General features: G+C 46.1%; 1 protein-coding gene across 1 annotated transcript; it reads right to left on the bottom strand.

Moving 5' to 3' along the window:
- LOC142888833 (vesicular glutamate transporter 2.1-like) lies at positions 1-14671 on the bottom strand. The gene is made up of 12 exons (XM_076027278.1): positions 14055-14671; positions 12307-12562; positions 10973-11091; positions 9548-9662; positions 6437-6524; positions 6168-6254; positions 5182-5324; positions 4919-5068; positions 4036-4168; positions 3838-3948; positions 3614-3741; positions 1-2576 (listed from the first exon to the last, which is right to left on the bottom strand). The coding sequence occupies exons 1-12, from the start codon at positions 14138-14140 to the stop codon at positions 2232-2234; spliced, it is 1761 nt and encodes a 586-aa protein (XP_075883393.1). The 5' UTR covers positions 14141-14671; the 3' UTR covers positions 1-2231.
- Between the last annotated feature and the right edge of the window lie 41 nt (positions 14672-14712).

Below are 14712 nucleotides of genomic sequence, written 5' to 3'. Positions count from 1 at the left end.
TCAGTTCTTTTGCTTTTCTTCTTTTTTTTTTTATAAAATATGAGTAATTTTTTTTATAACACTTTATGACATCAACATACCTCTTCATTAAACACAATAGTAGAATCCATAAAATCACATTTATCTGTTTACATAAACCTTGGGCACAAAGCCGTTGTAGCATCTTTTGGTCATATTAAACATTCTTTCATATATATATATATTTATGTATATATTCATGTATTTTTAAAACATCCTTGCAGGTTTCATACGTCTAATAGCTTGTTTGCATGTCATGTGATTCTGGTGACGCCCAAACGTCAGATGGAGGGCAGGAAGTGAAGAGCAGCTGTAGGGTCGGGAACAGAGGAACATCAGACACGAGGATTGAAACATAAATCACCTGATTATGAGGTTTGTTGACTGACTTCAGGCTGGAGGAGCCTGTGGGGCTGCTTTCATTGGTTGTTTTTAGGTCTCAACCCGCAGAATATTTCCCTCCTACAGCCACTGTGTTGATTGGAAGGGTGTGGTCTGATCCTCAATTTCACTGCTCGTCGTAAACGAAAATCTCTTTTTTGAAAAATCAAACAAACAAGCAAACAAACGACAAAACGTTCACATTCAGTGAGCACCAGCCCACTTCCTGCCCGACGTCTGCAACGTGACCTCCAGTGCAAACAAGCTATTGGTAGTAAAAGTGTCCAAACAGCAAAATAAAAGTCATGTGGAAGAGCCGTCCAGTAGTTTGTGTGGCCCAAACGTGACAATATCAAAGTGTCCATAAAGTACTTTTTGTGACAATGAGAGCAACCGAGAAACACCAAGAAGGATCATCAACAAAAAAAACAAGATATATATATATATATATATATATGTAGACATACATATATATATATATATTAAGAAATTGGTTGTTCACACACATTACTGCATTCCTCGCTGTCAAAATGCAAACGGTACGTCCTGCGTCATGAGCACTAAAAAGCTGGCTGAGCTCTCCAGCCACACTGGTAAACGTGTTAACACCTCAAAATGTCGATTCATCACGTGACTCCAAAACAATGTTCACACTTAGATACAGCAAAGCCAGCGCTACGGTACACGACGGAATGTGACGGATGGTGGCGGCTGGTGACGGGGTAGGAGGGAGTGGGGTGTGGGGGGAGGGGGGGGCGAGGGGAGGGGTGTGGAATGTATCGCCGCGGTGCACACCGAACATCGAGAAACAAGAAGCCTCCGGTTGGAAACCCCTCCCACACACGGAAGACCCGCCCACCACCGCTTTTTTTTTTTTTCATCTTTTTTTTTTTGTTTTGTTTTCAAAGTCCGTGTCTCGTCGCGACCGCGACGCCGATGAGGGAAAGTTTGTTTCTCGCCTGATGACGGCCGGAGACACTGGCCTACGAAGGAAGCAGTTAACGGGCTAAAAGGAGGAACTACTCATGACTGTGAGGCAGCGGCACCTGGAACACTGATCTGAGCAAAGTCATGCAACAAACACACGATAAACTCTACGGGTTCAACCTCACTCACACCATTATTATTAATTATTATTATCATCATTATTATTATTGGCATTATTATTATTATTGTTCATTTTTTTTTTGTCATAGTCTATGTAGGATATACAAGCCCTCGCTCCAGGAGGACCTTTTTTGCAAGCAGACGTCTCCCTGAAAAGGTACTGTCCATGAAAAATATGGCCTTTTGTATATAATTCATGTTAACACAGATCAACGACCCAAAAAATTGCACAACAGTCTCACAGAAACAGTATACAGGTATGTACAGTACAGAAAACACAAACAGGATCTTAGTTTTAGTTTTTTTTTTTGTTTCATTTTTTTGTTTTTGTTATTGTCGTCGTCGTCATTGTTGAATATTTGATAGTTTCAGTGCAATCAGAAGTTGGAATTTCATGGAGAAGATGGTCGACTGCGGTGTCGTCTGGCTCGCGTTGTTCAAGTACATGGATGAAGTGTCGGGGTGAGGGGGTGAGAGGGGTGGTGGGTGGTGGTTGGCTGGGACGACCCGCCGCTGTGTTTGCGTGTGCGGCGAAGCCCTACGAGTGACGGGGGGACTAGATTGCTCTGCGTTGGCGGTGAACTACTTCTTTACACTGCGAGCCGCTCTACTCGGATACACGGGATGGATTTTTCCAATATCTAGGATGACGCTTGTCGTATTTGTGCGATGGCTGAGCCTGAGACTCACCGCGGCTTCCCGCCTGCCTGAACCTCTCGCCTGCCTTAAGAGTATCCGCGCTCCGAGTACATCTTCCCCGCCGGCTCCTGCACGTACTCCTCCGTCTTGTCCCAGTCCTGCACCCAGCCGCCGTTCAGCTGCGCCGTGGCCCCGTAGCTCTTGGCCGGGCCGCCGCCGCCACCGCCGCCTGTGGCGCCGTAGCCCTGCGTGATGTCACCCGTCTCCTCGGCCAGCTCGTCCTCGTCGATGAAGCCGCACTTCTCCTCGCTGGTCTCCTCGGGGTCGGCCCACGGCTGCTTCTCCCCCGAGGCGAAGAGGCCGTAGAAGACCACGCCCCCGTAGTGCACCAGGGAGGCGATGAGGAAGACGTACTGCCACTCTTCACGGGTCTGGACACAGTGAGAGCAGAATGAGTCGCTAACATTGATGCTCTTTGGAGGGGGGGGGCTTCCTGTGATCTTTTTGACCTCTCATCCATCTAAGTCGCCTGTTGGCTACGTCGCCAAACCAGCCCAAATTTGGAGTTGCAGCTCAGGAGCCGGGAGCAGCTGCAAGAGGGATCTTTCTGTGCAAGAACTCTGATTAAAAGTTGTGGAATTCAGTGTTTAGTCGCCACTTGGTATCACTTTCGTGGCATCGATAGTTGTGAGCGACACTAACAGTCCCTGCAGACGTGTTGTCATGTTGCGCCGATGTGCAAATCAGCACATCGGCGCAACATGACATGCCAGCAAGAAACGTCAATTACACAACATCCATAATAACAAACGGTTTTGATTTGTTGCAACGCAATGGGGGACCATTATTCCAAAAGAATCTCCCATTGGAACTAAACCCTTGTTGAGTCACAGGCCTATTGATCCAAAATACACCCACATAGCAGGTGATCGTTTGGTGACCTTTTGGCAGCGAGAGAGCATTGATGGCCACCAAGGGAAAAAAAAAAAAAGCTTGCATATTTTTTCTGACAGAAAGTCTCAGCTTCCCTTTGGTCTTTTTGGGGGCTTTGGGGTTCAGAAGACCCAATGAATGTTCAATGTTGAGCAAACAAAGTAGACGCGCTAATGTTAGCTCAGATGATCACAATATTATCTGGGTAGAGAAGACGACCCTCCAGATTCAGGGAGATCACATGCACTAACATGCACTTTGGTCCAGCGTTATAAACAAGACAAGAGGACAGAAGGGCTCAAAATCAAGAGATATAAAGGATGCATCGTGAAGGGGAACTGACCAATAGTCCGACCTTCCATTAGTCCGACAAATTGCCCATTGGTCCGACCTCCAAATAGGCTTTAGGGTTAGGCTTTGGGTTAGGGGAGGTTGGACCAATGGCATGCTCCCCCATCATTAAGGACCACCAGTGGAACTTCTTCATGCTGCAATACTTGTTCACCTTACGTCTGACTATGGCCAGCTCACCCACCTTGTTCTTCGTCATGGCTCCCACAATAAGAGGGCAGACCATCCCGGACAGGGTGCCCACGCCGTTGGAGATTCCCATCAGGATGCTGGCGTAGCGCGGAGCGATGTCCAGGTGGTTCACGTTGAAACCTGCCGCAACAGGAGCCATCGAGCGAACGAGCGAGTGAGTGACCAATCAGAGAGCCGCACTCCTCCTCCGACAGCCCCCTCGCTCGGGTGACTCACCCGATATTGCGAATCCGCTGAAGCCCACCGCCAGCACCAGGAAAGAGATGGCCACGCCTTTACTGTGGGAGTAGCCCACCACCAGCAGCAGCGTGGCCTCCATGCCGAAGCCTGTGGAGACCAGGGGTCAGAGGTCAAGCAGAGGTCGGAGGTCAACTCCAGGGGCCAAGGTGCGGGCTCACGCCGACGCTGCCTCACCTCCGCAGTTCATGATTTTGCGCACCGTGGTGGTGGACATGATGTTGTGGGTGCGCAGGTAGTCGGCCAGCTGCCCCCCCAGGGGGACGATGATGGTCATGACCAGGTGAGGGAGCGCAGACACGATTCCCACCTGCGGGGGAGGGCCAATCAGACATATAGAGAAAAAAAAAATCACGGCCGAGTCTGCTGTGATTCCCGGAAGGAGGAAAAGAAGGTGGGTGGATGCAAAGGGTTCTGTCTCAGATCCAATTTGATTGGCTACAACCTCCGACTCCCGGGGCAATAATTCACCTGCAGTCATCTCATCTCATCAGCGCACGCGACAGCTGGTTTACCCCTGACAGACCGGACTGAGTGATTGATGCTGAGATTCTCGGGAAAAGCGAAAGTTTGGGAAATGTACCAATGAAGTGGAATCTCTTGCTGCCTGTGACTCACATGTGGAATCCTGACCATTTTTTCTTTTTTTTATTTGGTATTAATAATTCTAAAAATAGGTTCATTTTTAGTTGTAGGAAAATCTGCAGGTTGCTTGAGGTAATTTCAGCATTGACTCGCCTTGTTAAAATATGGATATTGTAGCAAATATTTCATAAAACCACAGAAAATGTCAATTACTTCCAGTAACACTGATTTTTTTTTCAACTTGACTGAACTTAAATCCGGCAGTTGATTGAAATTCTGCTAATCTCTCCCATCTTGTTACTGGTTTTACAACTGAAGTGCCACCGACTGTATAAGGATTGAACTGTTTATTATAATCAATAACCTAATGAAAGATGAAACTTCAAGTTATTCTCACACAGTTTGCATTATATTATTGTTTCCTGTGCCGGGCATTGTAGAGTGTTTGATTCATTTCATTTATTAATTATTTTACCTTGCTAATTTCAAAACCAAACACCTCCTCAAAGTAGGCGGGCTGGCTGATGAGCAGCAGGTAGAAGGTCCAGCTCCTGCAGAAGTTGGCCACAATGATTGCATAGACGGGCATGGAGGAGAAGAACTTCCTCCAGGGAGTTTTGAATTTCTGTTTACCGAGGAAGAGCAAAGAACCAGATCAGAATCAGCACTCCCCCTCCCGCCCCCCGCCCCCAACCCACCACCCCCCGTCGTTGCAAAACCCAAGTGCAGCGATCTCACATCCATGGCGCCCATCAGCTGGGCGCTTTCACCGATGCTGTCCTCGATGTAGCGCCGCTCCTCGGCCGTGATGGTCGGGTGCTCCGCGGGGCTCTCGTAGGACACCAGGATCCAGAACATGTACCAAAATATCCCGAAGCAACCTGAGCAGATCACAAGAGCGACGCCTGTGTGAGTCCACAACGCTGAACACAGAATTATTGGATTAGATTGAATGAGATTGAACTTTATTGATCCCAAATTGGGAAACTACACTGTTTCAAATTAAATTTGGTTTCCTGAGGCACTTTGTGATCAGTGTTGGTGAGTAATCTGTTACTAAGTAATCCACAACTGTAATTAAACTACTTGTTTAGTAACAGAGTCATATAACGGGCAAACTCTGGCAAAAATGGTAATTACATCATAGTAACGATTCATTACTTTTCTGAAATATTCTGCAAGCTAAAAATATCTTTTTGTTCACAAAATGTCTGAAATTTAGAAAAACAACCAAAAACAACAACGTCGCAGCTTGATGATGCAGCCGTGCATGCAACGTCATTGATATGCGACGAGGCACCAAAACAAGCGTGGCGGCGGCAAAAGAAAAAAACAGCGATTGCGTTTGGTAGCTGGAAATACAAACATTATTTCAAGTTCATCTCGTGCAGGAAACAAGATGTTCTCAACTGTAATTGATCACTTATGAAAAGAAGTAGTCAAAAAAGAAATTAGATTACTTCTTAAAAGGAGTATTCCGTACCAGTAGTTGGGTTACTTTTATGGAGTGATCCCAACAACAAACAGCGGAAAAGTGCTTCAGAAATATAGTTGTATTTCATTTGATACAGTACTCTTATGTTTCTATGCTGATAAGTCAGTTCTGAAATGTTCTAATGTCTGTGCATGTATTTGACTAATGGCAACTAACTCAGCAAGTGGCTCCTATTGTATTACAGATTGAATATTTAAGCAAGAATTGTGCCACGTCAGTGTCGACTCACCGTACACATAGAAGACGGAGGACCACCCAGTGTACTGGACCAGGATCCCGGCCAGAGGCATGGCGATCACCGCACCAGCGTAGGACCCTGAATGGGACAGAAGATGAGCGCTGAGCACCAGATCCTGCCGGGTGGGTGTCCCACTGGGTTTACTGCGTGTTTACATCCGGCCATGATTCAATGCACGAGGCAAAAAGACATCCATTAGCAGCTTTGCAAAAAAAATAAATAAAAAAAAAATAAAAAGAAATCATGTTGGTGTGTAATACCACAGAAGGAGATGGTTGCCAGGCGACTTCTCTCCAGCGGCGGAGCCCATTTACTCCAGATTCCGTGGCAGGCGGGGTAGGTCACTCCCTGCAGCGACACAGTGATGCTCGTCATTGAGAAAACCACTCAGGAATCTTTATTTCTTAGCAGCTTTGATCTCATTTAAAATCGAGGCAAGAGACCATTACCAGACCCCACCTACTGTAGATGACTGGTTTGGAACCATTCTAGAAATATTTAGGATGGAAAAATTGACCTTCCAGCTATGAACCCAACAAGATTTGACAAAATTTGGAACAAATACATTTTTATCATACGTGTGAGTGCTCCGGGAGAGCTTCTTTTTTTTTATACTTGCTGGTACTACTTTTTTTTTGTTTTCAATTCATTTATTTAATTTCTGCATGGTTATTATGTATGTTTTTTGCAGACTCCCAGGTTCTTTTCTTTTCTTCTCATTTGTTCACTGTTCTTGTGAACTGCTGTGAGTCACTCATAATTGAAGTTGTATCAAAGTTCTCGACAACTGAGGATCCAATACATCTAACTGGTACATGCTGAAGGAGGAGGAAGTTTGCTGCTTTCCTGGAAGTGCAGGAAACCAGGATGCAAACCAAAACATGGAAGGACTTTTTTTTATTTTGTTCTGTGAAATGAGCAGTTTGTGTTCAGAGAGCAAACATTCATTCACGTTAACAGAACAGAGGCAATATTTGAAATTTCAAAATTTGCACTTTACACAGTTGTTCATTCCAAAGCACTGAGCAACTGTCACTTTATGTTTTTAATCTAAAGTAATTAGTAATTGACTACTTATGAAACAAAGTAGTTAACAAAGTAATTAGATTACTTTTTAAAGTGAGTAATCCGTATTTGGATGACTGTTATGGAGTAATCCCAACAACACTGTCCAAACTGAGCAACATTCACCCAAACTGTGTTTCCACACAATGTCTGGCGCCTCCAGATATTTTCGACAATGAAAATCCGACCTTAAAATCTTTAGTTTGCTCCTCTTTCCTGAAAGTCTGCGCTGATGCACTCAGTTCTGGAAATCAGCCCTCTGTGATGTCACAAAGAGTACTGAGACCTCTCCCCCAGCCAGGCCGGGGTGTTGCCACCATCCTGTTTTTGTCTCTTTCCAACAAGGCTCAAACAAACTCAGTGTTTCGGCAGAAGGCTGTAAACAGAGGGCTAAACGCTGTTGTCTGCAGTTTTTATTGCACAAGGCCGTCTGACAATGGCAGGTGTAGACATCCATCCATCCATCCATCCATCCATCCATCCATCCATCCATCCATCCATCCATCCCGCAGCCTGACACAGGCGGAGCTCTGCAGCGTGACCGACGGCTTGATTTCATTTGCCGGAGGTGCACGAGACGAACAAACCGCCGCTAATAACCAACAAAGTGACAATCCGCGCTGGTGTGCGACCTCTCTAATCGAGACTAATGGCTGAGGTGCGAGTCCCCACCGCAAAAATCCAAGCAGAACAAAAAAAAGGGGGTGGGGGAGCTGAACTGCAGCCATTAAATCTTCATTACTCGCTAAGTGGCGCACAATCAACTGTTGATGGACACAAATTGCTGCGGGAGACACCCTGAAATGCTAATGTTTCATTTGTAGCGGTGAGCTGAGGTGCTGAGCAGGCGTGGCCCTCACTGCCTCCTCTTCCTCCTCTTCTTTCTCCTCCTTCTCCTTCTCCTTCTCCTTCACATCCCCCTCCTCTTGCTCCTCCTCCACTTCTTCTTCCTCCCTCTCCTCTTCCTCCGACACCTCCTCCTCCTCTTCTTACTCCTCCTTCTCCTTCTTCAGCTCCCCTTTCACCTCTCCTCTTTCTCCTCCACCTCCTCCACCTCCCTCTCCTCTTGCTCCTCCTCCTCTCATCCTCCTACGGTATCCTCCTACCTCTCCTTATGTTCCTTCCCCCTCCCTTTCCTCTTGCTCCTCCTCTTTCTCCCTCTTCCTCCTACACCTCCTCCTCCTCCCTCTCCTCTTGGTCCTCCTCTCCCTCTTCTTACTCCTTCTCCTTTGCCTCCCTCTCCTCTTCCTCCTTCTCCTCCTCCTCCCTCTCCTCTTCCTTTTCCTCCTCCTCCTCCTCTTCCCTTTCTTCTTGCTCCTCCTCTTCCTCCTTCTCCTCTTCCTCCTCCTACCTTTCCTCTTGCTCCTTCTCCTCCTCCCTCTCCTCTTCCTTCTCTTCCTCCCTTTCTTCTTGCTCCTCCTCTTCCTCCCTCTCCTCTTCCTCCTTCTCCTTCTCCTCCCTCTCCTCTTCCTTTTCCTCCTCCTCCTCCTCCTCCTCCCTTTCTTCTTGCTCCTCCTCCTCCTCCTTCTCCTCTTCCTCCTCCTACCTTTCTTCTTGCTCCTCCTCCTCCTCCTCCCTCTCCTCTTTCTCATCTTCCTCCTCTCCTCCTACTTCTCCTCCTCCTCCCTGTGCTCTTGCTCCTCTTCATCCTCCTCCTTCTCCTCCTCCTCCTCCTCCCTCTCCTCTTCTTCCTCATCTTCCTCATGAGCGAGCTGCTATTGATACAGCGCAGCAGCGGCAACAAAAGAGGACGACCTTCAGCCTGATGACGGCCGGCGCGTCGCTCTCAAATGTTTCCCCCTCTTGTTGAGCTGTGGGAACCGCCCGCATCAAGTGCCTTTCACCTCTTTTGTTCTGTGTCGTGTGTCTATAGTGAACATATGGGTCCAACTAAACCAACACACACACACACACACACACACACACACACACACACACACACACACACACACACACACACATACACGAGCCCTCGGGTTCAGGTTTTTATGCTGTTTTGTTTTTTGTTTTTTTGTTTGAGTCCTTCAGCAGTGTTCAGGCAGTGAGACACTGGGAGGGAGCGACACACAATACAGGCTTCACTTTGCAGAACACTAACAGCCTGGTAAAGCCGGCGATGAATGAAAGATTCTTGTTAGAAAAAGGGGGGGGAAAAACAAAATGCGAGAAACAGAAAAATGCCAAAATCATTTCATTAGTGAGTTATTATTCTGTTCTGGGCTTGATAACGAGGAGCTGTTTGTGAGTCTTCCCAAAGGTCAGTGTGGTGTGTGTGTGTGCGATATGATGATGTGTGCAAAAAATACCTCCACCAGGCCTTGAAGTATCCTGACAAAGATGACGCAGCCGTAGTGCGCGCGGGCCGCGGAGGGGATGAACATGTTCAGTGTGGACGTCAGCACGATGGCAGCTCCGAAAACCCTGCACAGACAGGGATTGCTGGTCAGAAACACACATGCACGCACACACACACAGACACAGACACACACATGTGCAAAGGGGGCCGTTTGACTCGACCAGCGACGACAAGCACACAATAAATAACGGAACGCCGGAGGATCCTATGCTGCAGCCTGGGAGACGTCGGGAAGGAACATAAATAAAGGCGCCTAATTGGATGGTGAACACACACACACACACACACACACACACACACACACACACACACACACACACACACACACACACACAAATTCATACACACAGAAGGCAGTCATTGAGTTTCCAAGAGACGGCACGTGCTTGCAGCTCAGCTGACTCGACACTCATTCGAGATCTGCAGGGTCTTATTTGAGTGTTGTTTGGCAAATTAAAACAACAATAAATAAACAAAAAAAAAAACCTGCAAAAGGACAAATAATGAACGATGAAGCCTCGGATCAAATAGCACATGTGGCAGTTTCGTTTTTAAAAGGCCCACTGAGGAATATTCCAAGCATCCATGGACAAGAATTGAAATGTTCTGTTTTTATGTCTCTACAAATAAATAACTGGTTTGTTTTCATTCTGTGACGATGATCCTTTGTGTTTAAATATTCCGTATTGTGTCAGCGTGTTTACACTGGCCCAGAACATGGATCTGCTCAGGTGTAATGATTTTTCTCTCACAGCTAAAAGGGAACATCAAGGGAACAGACCAATATATCGTCTGCATCAGTTTTACATCTTCTTCATTGGTGCTTTCCAATTTCTGTACACTGGGCCTTTATTTGTTTTAAGGATATACTGTTGTTGTTTTTTTTCAGCTAAAACATCAGCTAAGCTGATAAAAACTAATACGTTGTCATTAAGCAAAAATCCTGTGCCGATGACGCGTTAGGGCCGTTAAACTCGTGTCTTAATCATCGCTCAAAACCGCATCACACACACACACACACACACACACACACACACACACACACACACAGGGCTCCGGCTGACGCGGTTGCCTCGCCTGAGAACATAAAGGATTAGACACAGCGGTCCCCCGGGAGCTCATTAACATGAGGAGGCGCGCCTGGTGGGCATCAGCCGAAGCCCCAATTTATCTGCTGTTGAGGTCAGCCTCCTTTTCTTCACACCGCGAGATCGACACCACGCGGACTGGTAGAAAAAACAAACAAAAAAAAAAAAAAACGAAAAGTCCCATCTAAATTTCTATCAAAAAATAAAATAACAATTCCCAAGAAAAACAAAAATTGGCCTATTCCTTCGTTTTGGTTTGTTTTGCATGGATTCTCCGGTGCAGTTACCTGTTTGCAGCCAGTCTGGAGGAGATGTAGCCTCCCGGAATCTGAGTGACGATGTAGCCCCAGAAGAAGGAGCCGTGAATCATCCCCACAGTCTCCGGGTCCCAGTTGAATTTCGCTTTCTATAAAAAAAAAAAAAATAAAAAAAAATGAAACGAATAAAATGCACTTTAAATGGCGCACATTTTTACCCCCCACTCTCTCTTTCTCGTATTCCTTCTGGTGAGAATTGAAAGTAAACATTTTAAAATTCCTCGTTTTAAAAAGGTGATTTCAGGGAGGAGAACACCTGCTGGCCTTATTTGACGATCCAGCCTTTGAGGAGAAACGTGGGTAGAAAAAAAAAGGGGGCCATTTGGTCGACTTATTGGAACAGGTGATAAACTAGAGCACCATCAGGTCAAAGCTCGTCAAAACGGATTTTATTTATAAACTGATTGAATTAAATCAATTCAATCAATTCTTCGGTCGTTTTATACTTTTTTGTGTTTTTCATTTGTTGACAAGTAATCTACTACTAAGTAATCCACTTCTGTAATTAAACTACTTTTTGTTTTAGTAACGGAGTAATGTAACGGGATTACTGTGGGGAAACTGGTAATTATGTCATAATAACTTGACTCTGGAAAAAAAAAATTGCAAGCTAAAAATACCTTATTATCCACTTGTCTGAAATGTAGAAAAAGAACAAACAAAAGAAAAAAAAAAAAAACAGTTGTGTCGCAGATTGATGATGCAGCCATGCATGCAATGTCATTGATATGCGATGACGAACCAAAACAAACATGGCGGCAGCAAAAGAAAAAACGCCGATTGCGTTTCGAGCTGGAAATACAAACATTATTTTGAGTTCATCTCGTCTAAATGAAAGAATATTGTTCGTTGTACGTTATGTGCTGGAAACAAGACGTTCCCAACTGGTTCCTGGTAAAAAAAAAAAAAAAAAAAAAACTAAAGTAATTAGTAATTGATTAACAAAGTTAAAGAAGTAATTAGATGACTTTTTAAGGAGTAATCAGCAATTAGTAGTTGGACTACTTTCATGGAGTAATCCCAACAACGCTGGTTATTTCTTCTGTTTCTTCTGACCTGCCAGGGACTGCAGGTGGAAAGTAGCCTTTGGGTAATTCTGGCATATTTACATGTACATGTTCATCAATATGCACCGTCCCGTTTAAATAAATAAATAAATGAACAAAAACGAGTATGTGTGTGTGTGTGTGTGTGTGTGTGTGTGTGTGTGTGTGTGTTGGAGTCGGGTGGTCGGGTAGGTAGGTGGGTGGGTGAGGGGGCGGGGCGGCGTCATCCAAAGAGGTGGGCGGAGTCGGCGGAGGCACCTCTTTGATGATGATCTTGCCGTTCTGGTGCACGGTGTGGTTGTTGACCATGCTGACGATGGCCACGCCCAGGTTACACCGGATGCCGAAGGAGATGCAGAAGCCGAGGCCGCTCAGCATGGCGATGATGTAGCGGCGCGGCAGGCCGAAGCAGGTGCAGTCGCACAGCGGCGCCTTGCGCTCCTGCTCGGCGGCGGGTCGGCCGTCCTCCGTCAGCTCGATCACCTCACCTGTCTGCTGCTTCTTCTCCATCCGCCTGGACGACACACGCACGCACGCACGCACGCACGCTCGTTATACATGCAGAGGTCAAGATTTTCGGAAGAAAAAATGAAAACGTCCTGGCTTGGATGTGTGAAATAAAGCAGGCTGAGTGGCCTTTTTTCTTTCTTTCTTTTTTTTTTTTTTTTTTTTTTGAAAGGGGGCAGATATATCAAACTCAGTTTACACATTTTCCAGAATTTTTTGTATCATACATCCACACAACATAGGGATTTCCCTCAGCAGCTTCTTTAATTTCTTCATGTTAAATTCAGCTCAGGCCCTTTAAAAGCCTGCGCCTCACGGTCGAATCAAAATCGTGTTCCCCCCCCTCTCTCTCTCTCTATTTCTTCATCATTTCGTTCCCCGCAGAAATTCTCCGCGTTTCCTTGAATGGGAAAATTGTTGGCAAACGAAAAGAAAAAGGACCTTAATACCGCATTGCAGCAAAACACGAGCATCGCCGTTATTTGCACTTCATTTCCACCCCCCCTCCCCTTCTAAATTATGTATCTGGCGCTCAAAGATGTTGCGGTGACATTTATTTTTGCGCGTTTCTGCCTGATTTTTCACTCGAGAAATGTGAGGATGGTTTAAGAAGTGGATATTTAAACGTGCAGGCCTCATCCATCCGCGATTACAGGCCTGATGTGGGGCTGCTGCCTCTTGGAGACATTTTTTCCTTTTCCCCCCTTTTTTAAAAAAAAAAATTAAAAAAACATAGGGAGTCACTAACTGTACCTTAGAAATAAAAACTAATTCATGAACAAGAAATAAACGGATAACATCTGAAACACACGACCGGGGCCTGCACGTGACCACAGAGACGTGTTTTCACGTTATTTTGGACCCCCCAAAAAAAAAATCATTTTATTCCACTTTCAAGCAATTGCAGTTTTATTCGCCCTTGAAAGCGAAATTGAAATTAAAACGCGGGCCTGCATCGCTTCGCTTCCCCTGCATCGTCCTCTTCCTCCTCCTCGACTTCTCTTTGAAAATGTCAAACACATTTGATTTGTACATTTGTCGCTCATCAGTTGTCTTTTGGCTCCTTCCGACGGTGCAAAAAACAGCAGCGAGTCGACCGATATGAAGTGCATCGATCCGGGATTAATACAGATGGATACATGCAGTAATAGATATCCTCCGACCTTGTGTCACGACTCGCTCTGTTTCATTAATTATTAAAAAAAAAAAAAAAAAAAAAAAAAAAACACCCACAGCTGCCGGTGGAGGGGGACCGTCCTCCTGGGAAATATCTCACCCTTAAATATTCGGCACACTCTGCTGTCCGTGATTCCGCTCATAAAAGAGAGATTTCCCTCCTGCTTCCATTTGCCTTTTGGTAATGAGCACATCTGATGCCACGACATTTACACATCTGTGTGAATGTCAAAATGTTCTTCCCTTTTTGTAAGAAAAAACACATAAACCCCCATCTTCTGTTCTTTCAAAGCCACGCAGAAATGAGAATAAATTCCTCTTACCTGTGCAGGTTACCGAGGGCCTTCCCCGCGAGCTGTTTTAGCCCCTCTTTGGTGGTGGGGGCAGCTTTCTCCATCCCGGGCTCCATATCCAAAAATTCCGGTTTTGTGGAAAAAATATGACTCTACTGGGCTACAACAAAAGGAAGCGCCGCATTAACGAGCATATTGTTTCGAAGATTGCGATTGAGATAAAGCTCCTCTGAAGTGCTTTGGGCGAGGGAGACGCTCCCAACGTCCTGGAGGAGGAGGAGGAGGATGAGGAAGAAAATGGAGAAAGAGAGTGGAGGAGGGGGGGGGGGGGGTGGGGGGGAGAGACAGCCGTTCAGTGCGAACGGGCTGCTTCCACAGTCACCAAACAACAGTCAAGTAAGTCCGCTCTTGCCTTGCGCACTGTTAATCCAAGCAGGGCCATTTTAATATCCACACAGAGATGAGGGGAAGCCGCCAAAATCAAACATTTCAAAATGAAAACTGGACTTTTGTATCTTTGAAAGGTTGGAAGGAATAAAAAGAAAGCGGCGGTGACAAGTGGAGGGGTGTCCTCCTGTGGAGCTCCGGTCCAGGCTGATGCTCTCCGCCCGGTGAGACTGCAGCCGGAGGTTTCAGCACCACGGACAGCTTACCTACCTGTCAGCTCCTCCTCCCTCCGCCCCGCCCC

Source organism: Nelusetta ayraudi, unplaced genomic scaffold (assembly GCF_046127955.1).
Source record: "Nelusetta ayraudi isolate G7.1 ecotype Tasmania unplaced genomic scaffold, CSIRO-AGI_Nayr_v1 ptg000020l, whole genome shotgun sequence".
Lineage (NCBI taxonomy): Eukaryota > Metazoa > Chordata > Actinopteri > Tetraodontiformes > Monacanthidae > Nelusetta > Nelusetta ayraudi.
Note: the sequence above shows the minus strand (reverse complement) of the source record. Positions and strands in the feature narration are given on the sequence as shown.

What these genes read in the sequence shown, in the direction of transcription:
- LOC142888833 (XM_076027278.1), bottom strand. Translation starts at nt 14,140, where the DNA reads ATGGAGCCCGGGATGGAGAAAGCTGCCCCCACCACCAAAGAGGGGCTA. An exon ending in GCAAGATCATCATCAAAGAG is followed by an intron (nt 11,092 to 12,306) that starts GTGCCTCCGCCG and finishes TTTTTTTTATAG; the next exon opens with AAAGCGAAATTCAACTGGGA. An exon ending in TTGGTTTTGAAATTAGCAAG is followed by an intron (nt 4,169 to 4,918) that starts GTAAAATAATTA and finishes CCTCCCCCGCAG; the next exon opens with GTGGGAATCGTGTCTGCGCT.